This window comes from Periophthalmus magnuspinnatus, chromosome 5 (assembly GCF_009829125.3).
Source record: "Periophthalmus magnuspinnatus isolate fPerMag1 chromosome 5, fPerMag1.2.pri, whole genome shotgun sequence".
Lineage (NCBI taxonomy): Eukaryota > Metazoa > Chordata > Actinopteri > Gobiiformes > Gobiidae > Periophthalmus > Periophthalmus magnuspinnatus.
Genome location: NC_047130.1, coordinates 7,011,304 through 7,031,015, shown reverse-complemented (window position 1 = coordinate 7,031,015; position 19,712 = coordinate 7,011,304). Strand labels below are relative to the sequence as shown.

Here is a 19,712-nt window from a genome sequence, read left to right as displayed (position 1 = left end):
TACAAGCACGTCCCTGTCTCTAGGGTTTTTTGTGTCTCTTTAGTGATGTCATACTTAAACTTCAGAGGACAACATGCTGGTTTGTCTTCCATGACTCAACTTGGACTCAAATTATCCACACATGTCAAACCTGGACCAGTCTCCTCTAGAATACAGTACCAAGACCGATGACTCAGCCTGGATCTGAGACCCACTATTTAAAGTTACACTGATCAGCAAGTATGTCAAAAATGAATTATAAAAATCTATATTCAGTGTGGAGAAGGCTTCAACAGCGGTCATCTGGACACTGTTTTTGCAATCAAGACGTTTTGGCTCCGTACACGTCTCATTTCCAAAAATCTACAATAAATATATTGACTGTAATTAATTTTGGTGACTAAATTGCATTCAATTTGATTATGATTTAAAGGTACGATATGCAGCTTTCTGGAAGTGAAAAGTCAACGGAATGATTAATGTGAAATAGAGAGTTAAAACCATAATCCAAAACATTCTCCATGGAGATCAAAACGTTTTAGGCCATACTGTCGAAGATTATGGCAAAAGCAACAACATTTCGGAAAACAGACAGGAGCCCTCCTCCAGTCCAAATAACGGTAAGGTTTGTGGAGATGCAAGCCCATACAGAATAAAGAGGCATGTTTTATCTTTTTACTCAGCTCAATAAAAACACCCATAAACAAACTGACAAATGCCAAAAAAGTTACATACTGTGGCTTTATTTTATGCTTGTATTTGAGATTTAAAAAGTAAAAAAAAAATAAACAGACACTTATATAAAAAATTGATAATATCGCAGTTGTTATTGGTGATATGCAAATTTACATTATCGAGTATATCCTCTATAATCTATTAAAAATTCCCTCGGAAAAGATGGTAACAGCTTAATAAAACGATGTCTGTAATCTCTCAGTCGTCCTTACTGAGTCCTGATCAAGTCCAAATCAACAAAGTAACAAAAAAAAAAAAAAAAACACTCAATGGAATAATATCGCATTTTTTCTTACCAACTTCACACAACACTGACACTATATAATGTAAAACTCCATTGACGACATCTGTGTTAAAACCGCCATACCATTTGACGAAACGCAACAGCTGTTCACTTAACTTCGAGAGCAGCATGTTGTGACAGACGTGGATGGAAAAATCAATACCGCAGGATAAATCGCTACGTTGCCGTGTGTGAAGAAGCGCCCCAGCACCAGCCTATCATCAATCTGTCTCCTGGCATAGACTTGAGCCATCAGTCTGCGTCGCGCTGAGGCTGCCACAACCAAACTGCTCAAGACGTTTTAATCCTCCTAATAGAGTCCAGAGCTGCAGAGCCATCCCTTTCTCTGCACTATAAATACAAACTTCACAGTCAGGAGTTTGAGCAAAGACAGTGCATCAGATAACGGTAATGAAGTAAAAGCTCGCATAGATTATTTGTGGATCTTAAAATGGAGTTACCGTAGACACGATTTCATGGGGTCAATACAGTATTAGGTCTTTACAACTTAAATCTTATTATATTGCCAAAAAATAGTAAAACATTTAGCAGTAGTGGAAAAAATACTGTTCGAATTCAAAGTCTATGTAGTAATTATCATGACAGGCCTATACACTACTGCATGAGTCAAATATCTATGTCTTCCTTTTAGCCAGGTAAATGGTAAACAAGTGTCACTATTTATAAACTAGATTTGATTAGTACATAGCTTTTGTCCTGAGGGGTGTTACTCACCTCACATTGCCCTAACCCTACCTGACCAGTCCTCCTGTTAAACTGCAGTAAGCTCTTTGACTGATACAAAAAAGCCACTGGGAAGCACAGTAAACATATAATTTTGTTTATGTTATCTTTTTTATTTAAATCATTACTTTTTTTCAAAATTCCCTCAGCAAATACAAAGGTTACTTCGAATATAATTAAAGCAATGGTCTACTAACATATTCTAATCTATATAAGTGTGTGGGTGAATATACAATAAATAGAAATGATTACAACCTTAGACTGTATAAACAAGTGGAATAAGGGAGTTGGACATCACCCATAGCAGTCAAATGAAGCTCATTAGGGATAACAGTTATAGGGGAAAATTAGGAGCCGATTTCCATATCTGGAATTCTGACTTTGAGTATCATAGCAACCAAAGAGCCACTATGGTGCGAAGCTGCTGAAGGTAACGCCCCTTCTGCTTAGCAACGCTGTCAATCAAACCTGTTGCCAACACTAGCGGGAACAACCTTGGGTAAAGAAGGCAAAATAAAAAATACCAGGATCATGTAGAGCGGGACTGGAAATGATGAGCCTGACACCAGCAGCAGAGACAGGGGCAACAGTTTTCTAATGTAAAGTGAATTGGAGCCAGCGTTGATGGAGCTGGAAGTGCGCCTATTTATTTATTTTTTATGAATTATTTTTTTAACTTATTTTTTAAATGTATTAATTTTTTTTTTAATTTATTTATTTATTTATTTATTTATATTTTATTTTATTAATGAATGTATTTTATTTATTTTTGTATTTATTTTTGTATGTTTTTTAAATTTATTTGCTTATTTATTTATTTATTTGATTGGGACAATGCATACCAATGAACAGACATGATACAACACGATATAAACACACTGGATTACAGCCAAAGGATAATTTCCATCCATTGTCCCAAGGGCTAGAGTCACAAAAGGGCCAAAACTAAAATTGCACACTACACTCATTGCACAGTCCCCATAATTGCACATTACATTCATTGCCCATTATTGCACAATACAAAATATGATCGCTTCCTATTTGAAACGCGGTGGCTAGCAGGGTGGCACTGTCCATTTATATATGCAGTGTACGATTACAGTGAGCAACGCAATCATGTTAAAGGCGCACTAGGTAACTTTTCTGGTGGTGAAAGGTCTGCTACTTGCTTGTTTTCAAAAAAAAAAAAAAAAGAAAAAAAATCTAAGAAAAACTTGGTGTTTCTTTTGTTATTACTTGCTTATTCATTGCAATTGTTGCTTCGTTTTTGTTGATAACCTTCTCAAAATTAAAAAGGCAGAGATTCGCACACTGTGGTTCAAAGTATTCCAAACAATAGCCCCATCTCTTCATAGACTAGGTATATGGGGCAGATGAATATGGCAGTTCCAGCTGGCTGATTCAGCAGGGACTCAAGGGCAGGCTGAGGACCATCTGTTTGGACTGTGCGGTTTGACATAGCTTATTATCTCCCACCACAAAGTGTCACATGCACTAAACCCGCAGTAATGTGCTTATACTGTTTAATGGAGCAGTTTAATGAAGATTCTCAACATTTACACATGCAGTAACTTGCAATTTAAGATTGAAAAGTAGGATTCTGCTCTGAGCACACATTGTAAACAACTCCAGGAGCATCCACTTTTGAGAGAAATATGAAATGATGAACTAATACAAGACTCCCATTATTAATTTCATAACATGTTTGTAGATGTCTAAACTACAGAAATTCTTTAGTCAACTTCAGCACTAAGGCAACCAGGGTTTACAGTTGCAAGAGATAACAATGTGTTTCTTTTCAATGAATTGTTCACACAGCCCTACTTCTCCACATAACATCAATACTCTGACAAAATCTGGGTTGAAACCACCAGAACATACGTTGTTTCTTTTTGGGTTTTTCAGTCAATGTTCTAATTAAGGACTAAACTAGGTTGATCGCTGGACTAAACTAGGTCAAAAAATAAGGCTAAAACTGAAAAAAATCTGGCCTTAAAATGGGTCTAATGATAGCAAATGGTATGAAATGAAAATGCGAGTCACAACTAAAAGAAAAACAAACCACAAATATAAGAATACAATCTTTGCAAATGTATGGGTTCCTGAGTCGGCTGTGCAGCTTTGGAACATATCTAATTACCATTTTCAAGCTGGTATTGGCTCTGTGATTAGAACTGCAATTGACACAGTGCTAATTGTAAGAGACTTAAAATAATGTATCCTCCACTTACATTTCTCAGCTTAACACTTAGTCATATTTATACTTTTTCCCCTGGCATATCATTGTCATACCTCTAAATTGTCTAAATTGTGGCATGATGCTGGCCTTCATACTCTCACTACAAATGCTATATAAAGCTCCTCCTCTGGAAGCTTGAACACTCAAAGATCATACTACGTTGACTTTTTGAAATCATACTACGTTCGGGCTCGTACTGCTGGTAAATAAACTTCTCCTGCTTAAGATATCACTTGGTCTCTATTCTTTTACTGTTACTATTTCTTGAATAAGCTGAAAACTTCTACAACACAAATTTTAAACATTGAATTACATTAATATTTGAGAAGTATAAAAGCAACAAATGACCACTGAAACTGGTTTAAAATCCAGATGGTCATCGATGAACTGCAGCCAGCGGCAGCTTAATGAGACGCAATCTATTTTGGAGTAGAATGATGAGAATTATATATATATATTTTATTATTTTTTGTGTGTAATGTCTTTCTGGGGTGAAAAGCTGCAAGGATGAAGTGTCTCAAGGTCTTTGAACAGAATGACTAAATTTAGAATGTCGACTCTGCTTCACAACAAAAGAAAAGAGGACTCTGGGTTGGGTAAAGTACGGGAAAATTGGACACAACAAGTTTGTTTTTCCTTCATGTTGATTCTGGTTTGGACTGTGCAGTTCTCCTGTCAGAAACTCTTGGTTGTAGTGTAGGCAACAGAGACAAAAGCTGGATATTTTTTCTACTATTATGGATTACTTTTCATAGCTGAAGGAAACTGGCAATTTTTACATTGCCGCCTAATTTCCATTGGAAATGAACAGCGCCTCCTGTATGTCATTCTCATGATACATTTTAGGACATGTTTTTACAGACCTAAGCTAAACAGAGCTGACTATACTATTATGATGATGCATATTTATACAATTGCATTGGTAATTACTAATGCTGTTAATCTTGTAGCTCTGAGAAGAATCCAGTACACACCAATGTAACATCAGGCTTACTTCTGTGGCCTTACACTCTTTCTTAAGCAGAAATCCACATCACTGGGCACTGTGATGTCTCCAATGACCTTTTGTCCGTCATTGTGGGAAGAGTTAATTTTAATGAATGTGGTTAAATCCAGCGGCATGCAGAACATGGACTTAATTAAAACCAGCTCACTTGGCTAAAAGTGACACTTTGAATCTTGCATGAAGTCATTTGAATTATTCAGGCATTGTACCGTTTTCATGATGCACACAACATCTACTGTATCTGTGTTCAATTTTCACAAGTGCAATGCCTGTTTTTATTCACTCTTCACATTTACAAATAGTAAACAACTATAGTCACAGCTGCCCTGGGACAGACTGTCAGAGCTGTGATTGTTGTTCTGTGAGCAGGTATAAGTGACAAAGTTTGACCTTTCTGGAATTGTTTTAAAATGGGACTTATCTATCAAAACAAGGCCTATAAGACCACATGATAACATTGAATAATATTACTATTATTTGTGTATTGAAAACTGCATTCTACTGTATAAAAAGTAAGTTTAAATTTTTATCAAACCTCTTCCTTAGAATCAAATTTTAGTTTTACATTGTTTTAACACACGCAACACGTCAGCTCCAAAATATTGCAGTCACTTTTATCACACTCAAAAAGTATAGAAACATTTTTTTTAATGTATTTATGTGTATTTTATCTTCCCAAAATCACTTTCTTGATGTCACAAAATCTGAAAACTTGTGCGTGCATCTTCTCCGACCACAATGACAGGCGATCTCCTCCTGTCCCGTGTGTCTCTTCATATTTGGCTGATGTTCTAATGATGGCCGCTGTCAGCACTCTGCATTCCTCTCAGACTTCTAGGCTGGATCTAGCTCCGAAACCTCTGCTCTTGTTGACATGTCATATCGTGTGCTTTCTGCAGCTCTTCAATTATTCACATGTACGTAGCGTTACGTTTTGAGTGGAATTTGTGTTTCCTTTTTGCAAGTACATGAACAAGCTAATACTGTGCAGTGTATCATAATCAAATTGAAATCGCAGTATGAGTTGAGTCCTCTGCAAATAACAAAATATATTCTTTTTTTAGGAGGATCTGTTGTACCTGTAGTTTGAGATGTGAATCTTTTGGTTCGGTTCATATCAAAGAGCTGTTCAAAAGACTGGCTTGTTTCATGTTTAATTAGCCTATACGAACGAAGCTAAGGCTCAGATGTGTTTACAATGGTTGAAAGTGAGAGTGGGAGTGTGTTTACCTTTTGAAATAATGAAACTCTATATAAAACATTACACTACATTAATAATCATTTAAAAACTAACTATTACGATGCACACGTCTCTCATTCATGTCGCCTGGTCTGCTTCTGTGCGTGAAGGAACCGTTCAAAAGAGCTGACTCGTTTACGAATATCACATCAATACTCAATATATAAATGCTGATTTTCATGTAAGTGAGAAGGATTTAAATGGAAAGTCAATAGGCAGCAATAAGGGCAGTATAATAGGATGAGTCCACTTATGGGCGCTTAAGTAGGCGTCAGTTTGACAATGGGGCAGCTACTTCACATCTCCGCTGTCTTGGTAGAGCAAGATTTTAGCTGATCTGTATTCAGAGTAAAGCAAAAGCTAAATATCAATCCAATAACTTACAGTGTGGTATTTTGTTTCTTGTGTTAAGCTGCTTAAAGAGCTGTGTGGAAGTTTTTAACTACTTTTAAGAATAAAATGTGCAGTTACCCAAGAAACACGTCTTTATAAATATATTTTCAGAGTTATGATTAATCAGCGACTAGTGTTAGAAAGAGAGGAACCTTGATTAATCTGAAAATAACATGTCCAACTGCCAGTTATCTCAAAGTAGTGACGTTACTAATAGAAAAAATCTAGTCTTGATTTATAGAAAAAAGAAAATGGGTTGATACTCGTTACTGATTCTGATGCCACACAAACAATAAAAAGTAAAATAAATAAATAGTATAGGGCAGAAATGATGTGGGGAAGGTTATTCAATTATTCATTCAAAGAAAAAGGAAAAAGGGAAAAAAGAAAAAGGAAAGAAAGGAAAAAGAAGGAAGAAAGGAAAAGGAAAAAAAAGAGAATGGAGATTCATCCCTACTATAAATAAAAAAAATGTGATGTAAATATACAAAATAATGTTAATTTTCAACTCAACAATAATAGCAGTTTCTATAATAATACTGCAGGTGCTATTCTGATATAGATTAAGATCGTTCTACACAAGGTCAAATTTTGTCCTATTTATGTGATTAAAAAAGCAAAAACTGTTCATGTTCAAATAAGTATTTAGTTTTGACAACTCTAGTCTGACCAATATAACAAAAATGAAATAAAACAAGAAAACAATTCATTTTATTCAGACTTGTGTGACTTTAACATAGCACCAGATCTCACAGGAAAAACTCATTATATGGTCTGTGTTATGTTCAGGGTCCAGTGCCTATCCAGGAGTTGTAACATTATGATCAAACAGGCTCAAAGCTGTTGCTCTATAAGGCTTCACTATAGACGACACCGAGCGCAATACAGATATGCGGATCTTATGTGTTCATTAGTGGAAGACCATACCTATACACTCCTCTTTCAGTGTAATTTATGCATCCTCACAACCGTCAGATGCAGCGCTGTGAAATAAGCTTATTAAAATGAGAAATGCATTAGATCAATTATGCATAGAATCGGTTATCATGCCAACATTATATATCCTTCTACATACGAGGAAAGAAATATTCAAAGATCCTGTCTGGTAGTAATGAACGTGATTTCATTTTAACCAGTAATCTGAATTTGCATGTGGAAATATCCAATTTTCAAGGTTCATGTTTTCGATATCAGATCCGTGTTAATTTTCTTTCTCCTGTCTCCAATAGAAAGCAAATGGGTGAAAAAGGTTGAATTATGAAAGGAAGAAACTGGATTGGATCTGTCGGTTCACAGCGAAAACTATATGTAACATTATGAATAAATTACAACAGTGACTTAGGCAAAATATCCCAAAAGAGGTATTTTTAGTTTTATGCACGATACAGCTATGTAATTTAAACCATGTCTTATTGTTAAAGGTGCACTATGTTACATTTCTGAGTGAGTGGTCCACCCTCCGCTGGTCTCCATGGAGCTGTTATTGCTTTCTCTGGAATGTATCACAGTATAGCATTAGCATTTGATTACAGCTGGGTTTTTTGTGTGTGAAAACTGAATCTGTTCTAAAGGTTCTTTCGATGTTCTGGGCAGTTCTGCGATATTAAAGTATAAAGTTCTGACCACTTGTAGAGCAGAATGGACAAGGGAAATGGGTTATAGTGATAAAATGTACAGAACAAGATACATGAATAACTACATTTCAATGAACCGTCAGATAGAAACGTGTAATTCTAAGGCGCTGTAACACTGGGTGGTTAATGCCAGACTGTTGAACATGTCAAACAAAACATGCAGATACAATTTTCGTGTTGCTATTATTGTGATAGCAATGATTATTCATGACTGACAGCATGAAAACATACAATGCTTTATTTATTTTCATTCACATTGTCCAATATTTTCACAATTCCTCTTATGTCACTCACTGATTTTATGATATCTAAGATTTGGAATGAAAATTGTAATAATAATGTGACAAAAATAGCCAGAAAAAAACCCCAAAAAACCCAAAACACTTTTGTTTTGTATTTACCATTGATCGAACTGAAATTTCAACTTTACTTCAAACTATTCTCTGTATGTATCAAGCTAACCTGCAACCCTTCAACTCTGCTTCAAATTCACTTTACTTTTTTGAAATTGCTGCAGTGAGCTTTGTCATTTTGGTTTTAGAATGTTCCCATTAACCCGCTCTACATGATCTTGGTATTTTTATTCCGCTATTGTGTCGTAACTCAAAATATGAGCATTAATAACAGACAAATCCAGTGCGTTCTTTCCCCAAGGTCATTCCCACTAGTTCGTTTGACTGACAGTGTTACTAAGTGCCCACAACGCTGGTTTAGCAGGCAGCGGGCATTACCTTCAACTACCTCTCTCCGGATTGGCTTTTTGGTTGCTATGATACTTACGTTCGGAATTCCAGATATGAAACTGGCTCCAAATTCGCTCCAAAACTACTGCCCTCGATGAGCTTCATTGGAGTGGAGCCAAACGCTATGGGTGACGTCACACTCCTTTAGCCCACGTCTTTATACAAGTTTGACCCGTGTTGGTGACAGACCCTCCACTAGAAAGCTTCCATAGTGAACCTTTAAAATTCTGAGCTAACGTATGCTTTTATTCAACTGCTGTATGAATTAGGACTCTGCACAATACTTTGCACCACCGCAGCTACATGCTTTTTATGTGCGACTCAAATGAATTACTAAAAAGGAACATAAATGGGTTTTCTAAACAGATTGCTTGGCCTTAGAACACTCAGAACACACAAATATACATCCAGGCCTATTTGACTAAAATAAACAGTACTGCCGTCACAGCTCCAGATACGGCTAGGCTGAGATAAAAGACTGTTCCTGGAATATGCACAGAGGAGAAGTGGATAACCCAGTAATAATCAAATGCAAATTAATCAAAAGCATATTATTAAAATGTCCTGACCTAGATTTTCGAGAGGTTTTGTAAAATAAGGGCATCAATACCAGACAACTTCAGACAAAATTAGAATGCATTTAGCAATAAGGAAAATAACAGTGGCGTAACACTTCAAAATTGGGGCCAAACTGGATTAGACCAGGACTAAATAAAGACTAGGACAAGTCTACATCAGGACTAAACTGAAGTTAAACAAGTGTAAATGCAGCCAGAACTCCACCACAAACTGCAAGATTTTTTAGTCTTAACAGATTTTTAAATGTGAGACAAAAAACGCAGACCACAGACACAAGGAGAATAGTGTGAGATTTTAAATGTTACGATCTTCTGAGCTCAAAGACTGCAGCAGAATATGGCAGCAAAGAGACCGCACACCACAAGCTAAAAGTTTTGAGCTCACCTTGTGTCAGCTGTTTTCTGTCTACAGCAAAACAACTCGATTTGAGGCTCCAAAATGTTCCAAAGATCGTAGCATTGCGCTTCCACCTTAGATGCAAGTCAGAACTGTGCTGTTATTATCAATGAAATGTAATAGTTCAGACACACCTGAGGAACCGCTCTCGACTTTTTTACTTTTAAAGAACGCTTCCAACTGGATTAATAGTGTTGTTTTGTGGACTGAGTGTCATTATTTGCAGAGTACAAATTGTAATCGATAAAATGGATGTGAACACTGTAATTTAGCTTTACAACTTTATGAGAGGTGAGTAGTAAAGTCGCCCGAGTATGTTCGTTATTTCCTGAGTTTTTAATCTTTCATCTACAACGACTTAATAAAAGAAACACATCCGCTGACAAGCCCGATGGATAGCTGCTCATCACACTAGCGAGTAGCAGATTTTTTCTCATTTGTACTAAAATGACTATGCAATGCTGGCGAATCCTACTTATATCGATGATTAAGAAAATAAAACTGGAGAATGAAGTAAGCACAGAGCAGTGGGCGTATGCTGGTAGAGGTGAAAACGGGGGTTGATCGGTAATATGGCGTCTTGAAAATAAGTGATTAAATATTGCTCAAACATGGATGAAGCACTTCAAGAGGGTAAATGAGAACTGGAAACAACTGTCACATATTGTAACCCTACTTCGACGTTCTCTTTAGTTTTGCCAGTAAATATATAATGAATCTGTGTGATCCCTCAGTTGTCCCGGTCTGATCCATAGCAAAAGACGAAGTTCAAATCTGTCAACTGGACAAATTGTTGTACGAGTGAAGACGTTTCGCTGCTCATCCAAGCCGCTTCTTCAGTTCTGCTCAGATTGCTGGTGAACGCTGCCTTATATCTATCTGAAGGGAGGAGCTCCTCTGCACCCCAGTCTGCCGTACTTTTCCATCTCAAAACCACTAACCACTCCTTTGAAGATAGTGAGGTTCCGATCTTAGCCAGAGAAAATAAATGGTTTGAGAGAGGAGTTAAAGAAGCTATTTTTGTTAGGAAAGACAATCCTCCTTTAAACAGGAATGGGGACCTGAGACCTCAGACCCAAAGCAAACACAAATAAACTAAAGAGAAAAATAGGAGGGTCATTAAAGGTTGAATAGGGCTGAGACTGGAGACAATAGCTGTTTACAGTTTCAGTGTAGTTAGCCCCTCCCTTGAGATTGATATAAGGCAGTGGCCACCAGCAATCTGACCATAACTGAAGAAGCGGCTTGGATGAGCAGCGAAACATCTTCACTCCTTCAACGATTTGTCCAGTTGACATATTTAAACTTCGGCTTTTGCTATATATAATGAATCAACAACAACAAAGTAAAAGGCCTTTAGTGTGTTAGTTAACAATAAGCTAAAAACATAAAGCCCAGTTGTTACTTGATGAATACAAATATATTATATCACTGACTAACCAAATGTTCACACTAGAATTCTGTCCTATTAAGTAAAAGTGCAAACACAATACATGTCATAATGTACTTTACTTATATGAAGGTCAGGAGGTCAGCATGCACACACAGGAGAATTCACAATCTCTTCAAAACCAGGGACCAGAGGAGCAGCCAGACCAGCCAGAGTCCAAAAGTAGGGCAAAAAGTAGGGCGCCCTCTTCTCTCCCCAAAGGTTGGTCCCATCGCCGCTGCTCCTAAGTGGTTTATAAATTCCCTCAAATGCACCACGGACAGTTGCTTTCCATTTGATAACGTCTATAGACAACCATTACAGATATTCCTGGTTGGCCTACTTCAAATGGGGGCCCCTCTACCAACCCATCTGTGGAGAAGATAAAAGGCACATCCTAATTTAAGCCTGGACATGCTTTCTATCAGTCTAGCAGTTCTTGTGCTAATGGTATAAAGGCCACGGGTGCTTTCTCCGGCAAGCTTGGGCACGCGTCAGGAGGCAAGGCTCATTAAAACAAGGCAAATTATCACCGCAACAACCACTACATTGCAAACTTCACTTAATGATTATAAGGGTGTTGGAAACATTCCGAGTTGGTGAGTTTGAAAGATATACAGGAGGTTGACCACTTTATAATAACTGCACTTTAATTAGGCTTAAAGGTCCTAAGCAGTTCTTGAGGTCAAAATGTCCGCTGTGTGCTGCCTGTATCTAATTATAAACCATTTTATTATTCGAACATCAGGAAGTGTGTTAGCATGCTAGCTTGTTGTTCTTATTTTTATTTTATTTTTTCAGAGCATTTAGAACTACCCTTCTGACATTAATCTGAGCAAACACAGCACCGAGGAACAAACCCTCATTGTACAGTGGTACTTTGAGTCACATGGGTCAAATTCAGAAACCCAGCGGTGTTAAAGTCGACATTTTAATACCAGAGATGCCCCGAGCGTAAATGGCATTAAAGGAATAATAAGTCGTTTTCAAAGACAGGGGGCAGTATGTGATCTCCACAGACCTGACTAATCCCGATTTCTTCCTGTGGGGCGATCTTAAAGAAAAGGTGTTTGTGAATAAACCTCAGACAATAAACGACTTAAATCGTGATATGGAGGATCAAATAAGAGCCCTAAGCCCGGAAATGCTTTAAATGTTATGCAAAGTGTGTTGGATAGAGCTATTCAGGGCCAAACCCAAAATGGTGGACACCTAAAAAAACATTATTTTGAAAAATTAGGTCATTTTTACTTACTCTAGCTTAAGTAGTGATAAGTTCAAGTGTAAGTGATAATTATAACCGTATATATTGCCAAAAATTTCAGAAGGTTCAGTTAATCTACTGCTAAAATTTGGTGAGTATAACTTAAGAATTACAAGAGCTATTGAAGATTTAAAAGTGTGTGACTTTTGGGCCACCCTGTAGTAGTGATAGTTGCTAAGCATGAATCTTTGTTCATGGTTTATTAATGCTTGTAAGAATGCAGTTATTATGAAGTCTTATCAGATGATTATATGACAATACTGAGTGACATTCAATTTACCGGTACCTTTAAAACATACAGCAGGCCTGTGGCCATTATAGCTGACCAGTACCACAGAGAGTAAACAAACCTTTCTATTGGCAGTACGCTACCTAATAAAAATATACAAGTATTGACTAAAACCCCAGCACCTGCAGCCAATCATTAATCAGAGCTAGTGCAGCCTCTGTAGCTCAGTGAGTGAATTCTGGAGGTTATGGGCTTTCACATGAGGCCTGTTCATACAATGAGGATGAGAAAAACTCATTCAAAACTCAATGAGAAAAAAAACAAAAAACAAACCCAAACAAAACTAAAGTATGTGTTCTCTATCTGCAGGTGAAGGCACTGCCAACTCAGGTTCAGTTGTGGTTGTAGTACCTTTTTTTTTTAACTGTAATAGTGCAGGCTACATATCCTACTAGTAACATAAGTCCCCTCCCTCATGCCCAAAGTAGAAAGCCAAGATCTTTGACTTTTCATAAAGATTTTGTGGTTTCTGTTTCAATGTTTGGCGATTTATCAGTTAAATCTAATCTCAAAAATTCTGTGTGCTCAAAAAAACACAAAAATAATACTATGTCATTGAGACAGTAAAAATCAGGTACAGCACCTTTAATAAAGTGTAATTCATAATAAACAAATGAATGATGCTGAATGATCCAGGTTTAGTGACAACTTCATTAAGGGGTTAGAATATGGAGTTATGGTATTCATTTGTATTACACTAAGAATAATAATATTTGCTCATGACTTATATAAGGCAACACACACAAATAATACTATGTTATTCCGTATTTTGTTCTGGAGCTCATCTGTGCTTCTCTATACTGCCAGCCCTAGTGTTTGCAATGGCCCAGTGACCCAAGGCCAATTAGCAGAAGTTTACATAACGCTGTCACAGCTGGTTGGGTTCTATTTAAAAAATAGAAGCTGTAGTATTCCCGTTCATCTCCTTATCCTCCTCCCAATAAGCATGACATCAGTTCCCTCAGCTCATCCTCAGAAGAAAACAATGGTGAGTATATATTAGCCACAAGCTTCAGACCAATTCATCATGTAAATATGTCAAGCCAAAGGTTAAGAGAGGCAGAGAGAGGAACTGATTATCCCGGGGCCCGTGGGATTGTTTGGTTTGCAAAGGCACCTTGCACAGAAATAAATTAATATGTGAATTCCAGTAGTATACAAAAAAACAGTACGGGTCACTGTCTAAGTCTAGAATTTCAATAAAAAGTAATAAAAATTGTGAATGAAAAAATCACCTCAATTTTCAATTTTACACTTTCAAAAAATTAACATCAGAGAATATATTAGCACTGTAAAATTACTCTATTTCTATAATAAACAGGTATCAATCTTTACCACAACTATGCCTCCTTAACATAGTGGTGATGCTTCTACTACTATTAAACTACTATTGGTACTACATGTTTCTTTATTTAACACAGCTACTTCTTCTACAGCTATAGGACTACACTTGTGATAACTGTTATTGCATTTACTATTCCTACTAGAGCCGTCAAAATCAGATATTAATCAATACTAAAACTAGATACTCATTTGAGGATTTGAGCAATATAAAAAAAGTCACTTGGACAGGGCAGAAGTGAACCTTTCCTGAATATCTTTAGAATGATCTTGAGCTGTATCAGAACAAGTATAAGACACATAGACTAGTATACACCCATGGACCACTTACACAGATATAAGAACACATGGATATATCAAAGAAACTCCTACGGTTTATTGTTGAAAATGACATTCAAAGTGTTTTTTTTATTATCATCATGTTTTCAGAATTGGTTTTGAACTCTATAACCCCTGAATCAATAGTAGTGTTATTATCACTGCTGTCATGGCTCATCACATAAATATTTCCTTGTAATGGACGCCCACAGACAACATTACGATCCTATTTCTGACACAGACTAGAAGCCGTGTCATAATCCAAGATCTTCATTTTAATAGAGAGGGCAGAGTTAGTGAAGCGTCAAGACTCAGCCATGCACAGCTGATATTTCCCCCACTGTGATTGGACGAAACAAGATAACAAGGAGCAGCAGAAGAAATGAGGATAGAGGCATGCATACTGACGACGCAGGAAGACATATTTATGATTGGGCATGCTGTTGACTCACCGTTCTTGTCCGCACGCCGGAATATCTGGAAAATAGAAAGGAGACAACAATTACACAAGACGTTTACGAAAAAGTTTGTAGTAAGGTTGAAATCTGATAAAAATGGTTAAATGGTCATGTTTATATAACGTTTTTCTATCTTCAAGGCACTCAAAGCACTTGACGTTAAGGAAGCACTCACCTATACACACAAACACACACCAGTGTATACAGACACTGGTGAGGTGGGGTAAGTGTCTTGCCCAAGGACACAATAGCAGTATTTATCTATGACTGGGAGCTGGGATCAAACTGCCAACTTGTTCTTACTACTCTACTGATGTGCTGGATTTGAACCGACAATTTTCTGACCAGAGGACGAACACTTTACCAACTGAAGACTTGATAGAGAAGTATGTAGTACTTCAGAAGCGCAGCGTTTCTGAAAATTACTGATGGTTTAGTCTTTTTTGATATTTTGATTTAACAATATTACTGTCTTATAAAAGATATTTGCTTGCATTGACTTTATGTAGTCCAGTTAATATTTGACTAGTCTATGCGACTATGTTAAACTTAAGTAATTTTAACTTATTTAACATACTTGTTTACTGTGTAAAACTAATGTCATAATATAAACCACTTAGTAGCTGTATATGCAGGAGGAATATTTAACAATAAAAATAACTTGCAAAAGGCATATTGACATTTTAGTCAATTTTAAACTGGACAAAGACCAGTCCTAACAATGACTTCACCACTTCACTGATGGAAAAAGTACTTCAAATACAACTATCGGAAAAAAGGCTTATGAAAGCCTTTGTGTTCAGTAACAGATTGCATAATTACACTTGACTTTAAAAAATGATCAATACAACTCATTCACCCCGCCTCCCACACGAGCACTATCACAGACAATTAAACACAACAAACTGTGTTTTTCCCCCCAACAGGAAACTCAACTACAAATGTGGTCAGTGGTGTCTGCAGTGACTCCTTTTAAGGACCTGTATATTTCGGTTGTTTTTTACAGCATACATGGCTACATTAAATATGCACTATGTTACTTTTCTAGTGGAGAGTCTCCCACCAGCCCGGAATGTTCCTCTGTATAGCATTAAATCATCTACATACTCTCCTTACAGGTGATGCTACCAGGGTAAGTAGCAGATCAGTTCTGTGGAGAGGCCACCCTGTACACAGTATGAATGCAGGTTTTTCAATGTAATTTTAACTATAAATCGCCAGATACTAGGCATTTTTAACGTGGAGCAGTCCAGGCAAAGAAATATCATCTGGAAACAAGCAGATTTTATTTCTATATTTATTGCAGATGTCAACAAGGCTTAGTACACACAACAATTCTATTTTTGATTTGCTTTAAGGCTTACAGTAACTATTGGTATTATAACACAACACAAATCTAAAAACAACTATTGGTAGGACAGATTTACACTTGATTTAAACTTAACTTACCAAACCTTAAGATGTAACGTGAACATAACCGGATTTTGGGAACCTAATCTAAACCCAACCCTTAGTGCAATGTAAGCATGGCTGCCAAAAGTATAAAGTAAAAGTAATCTTGAACTTTATCAGCACCAGTTTAGAATCACATGGTACCTTAAAGAAACTACTATTTTGTCATGAATATTACATTATATTGTCTAAGTGTTTTTTTCCCCCTCATCATTGTGTTATTGAATTTTTTGTCAAGCCTTTTCCTTAGAATTTTCCTCAGAAACACTAAATGCAAATACAGATTATGTTAATCCAGGTTGTATTACAATTGTATAATCCTGTTTAAAGTGTAGCGTAGTGTGCATACATAACATAGACAGTGTGTTTTTTTCTTGTGGCGAGGTCTTCGGTAGCTGCCACGCTGCATATTTGGGCTATGTGTGTGAGCAGAGCATAATGCATCATTTACAGCGGGCCCCACAAAGGTCAGAGCAGCTTCCCATCGTGCTGTCGTCCTGGTGTCATGGAGTCAGGAGCTAAGACTCAGAGCTCCAGACTTGTGCTGTGTGTAAGATACCACAGTAATTGGACTGCACTGACCTCCACATTTATCCCCTTTGGGAAGTTGTCTGCAAGGAAAATGGTATTGCTTTTTGTTGCTTCTATAGGTGTTGTGTGTCAATAATGCAGGAAAGAATAAATAGACCTACTCCATTATCCCTAATTAAATGAGGAGTATATCAATTCTAATGTTGGCATCAGTGAGGTATCGGAGTCGCGGCTATAGTCCTTTAATTGTCTTAGTCAACCAAATTTTTGATTAGTTAACTAAATATTCGATTAGGATTACAAGGATTTATGAGCCACAGCGGAGAAGACAATGGAGTCATCTTGAAATTTGTATGTATTTTGCCTTTTTAGATACAAATCGACTAGTACTTTCCTTGTACTTGTGCATTTTAGGTCAAATATATGGTTGCATCATAGAGATAGTTTCGAATTGGTGGGGATATCACTATCGCTCCAATACTGACAATTTTGCAGATATTTGGTACTAATATATATGTCCAAGTTGCCCCAGAGTTGTGTTTAAATGTCTGTACTCTATGGGTCCTCTTTATCTGAGGGAGATACTGCAGCCCAGAGCCCTGAGGTCAGCTGACTAGCTCGTGACGGCTGTGCCCAAAGTCAGGCTCTAGACCAGAGGTGACAGAGCCTTTTCTGTGGCAGCGCCCAGACTATGGAACAGCGCCCTCTGCCTGTCCTCTGAGTCTTTAATGCAGTTTAAGACTAGACTACAAACCCACCTCTCCTCCCTGGCATTTAATACTAGATACACTGGATATCTTGGTGCTTTATTGTTCTTTCCCTATGTTTTGTATCATCTGTATATTTGTCTTTCTTGACTTTGTGTGATGGGGAAGCTGTTGTTTTAAATGTGCTATATGAATAAAATGTTATTCAATTGAAGTGTTTGTGTGCCCATCTGCTATTCCTAGTTTGTCCTCAGATTTTTCTTTTTGTGACTCATGCATAAAAATGGAAATAGAAATATATTTTTATGACTCTGTTTACATAGCCATGCAACACATTAATTTATATCCCACATAAATACATTTTGCAAGCAAGACAATATTGGAAAGTGGCATTGGCTCAAAAGAAACACATATTGTTTCATCTTAAATCATAACAACAATGTGTTAATTTTGCTATCTGCTGTTACCTCAAGTCTACTCTCAAATCATCCATTCACAACAGATGATATGAGTGAAATGTCTTGCTGCAATTGAATCAGAAACTTAAACCACTGTTGGACACTAGTCTTAACATTTTTGGGCCTGTCCCACCTAAAAAAACAATAATAATTTGGTATAATCCCTCATAAACTCAGGGCAGTACCAGATTGAACATGACTTCTGGATTCTTCTCAACTTCAAAAACATTGTCCAGATCACTACCTTTGAAAACATTCCAAACAATGACACATATATGGATTTCAGAGTAATATTAACTGCAATAATTATAATACGGTGATTTATAAGAGAGAAAGTGCATTAATTTTTCCTGCCCTGCTACAAAAGAAAGTTAACAATACTTTTCACTGACTAATGACAGGTCCAAACCAACAAAATGCATGTGATGTTACTCCTTACATGGATATGATTTACTATTCAAACATGCCTTCCCAGCCTGTGCTCTGTTAGCAAAAATAAAAACAGCAGAACAGGAGTGCACAGTGATGTCGTGCTCTCTTCAGGGACAGCTCGCGCTAAGAGTGTGACATTTTTGCCGAAAGTGACGTTTTTTTTTTCCTTACTGAGAAAATCAAAATCCTTGGAGTTTGGACCACAGCGAGCCTAGAGGGTCAGCAAAAGGTACCAGCAAGTCCAGTTTGAGAATCATAACAAACCAAATGTACTAAGGCTGCAACTACTCATTCTTTTCAATTAGGACACAAGTCATATGATTATTTCTATTGTAAAATAAGGGAATTAAAATACATACATACACAATACATTACTAAATAAGCTAAAAGGACAGAGAGGAAGGCTAAGAAGGCTAATCTAAAACTCTTTTTATCACTTTTGACATTCTAAACATGACATTTATAAAGCCCTGCACCAAATTTTTCTCATGTATTTGAAGAAAACGTGTCCGGCTCCAGCACAGATATACAGCATAAGGTCAAAATATGTCCACTTGAGGTCAAAATATGTCTACTCTGAGCTATCTGCATCTAATCAGAAAGCATTTTATTGTCCAACAATCAGGAAGTGTGTGTTAGCATGCTAGTTGTTGTTGTTAGCGTTATCGTCACAGTAAAAAAAAACTCCCATATGGTCTGCCAAAAACACTGTGAAAAACACTTATAAACTCATTGTGTTGAATAATTAGGGGATTCAGATTGCAGAAGGCAAGTGAGGGATAACTTTGGAACACTGCAAACTGTTCTAATAATAAATAAAAATCAGGCAGTGACAGTAAAAATCACGAATTGTGCTTTTAATAATCCTGTCTTTGTCTTAAAAGCTCTTTTGGAAAGTGTTATAAAGTCTGTACAGTCCAGATAACAATTATGAATATTAATATATGCCCTAAATTATTTTTTGTTTAGTCAAATAGTCACAATTATTTTGGAAATTTAAAATGTTGCCTAATTGTTATGAAGCCTGATTTAAGAAAGTGTTGGTGCTTAAATGTACAGTTG

General features: G+C 36.8%; 1 protein-coding gene across 1 annotated transcript in view; it reads right to left on the bottom strand.

The window, feature by feature from the left end:
• necab3 (N-terminal EF-hand calcium binding protein 3) overlaps nt 1-19,712 on the bottom strand; it is a 58,318-nt gene that overhangs the window by 36,732 nt on the left and 1,874 nt on the right. Inside the window, exon 2 of the mRNA XM_033966221.2 lies at nt 15,065-15,089. Within this exon, the coding sequence (XP_033822112.1) occupies nt 15,065-15,089 (25 nt within the window). The remainder of the gene's footprint in view (nt 1-15,064; nt 15,090-19,712) is intronic.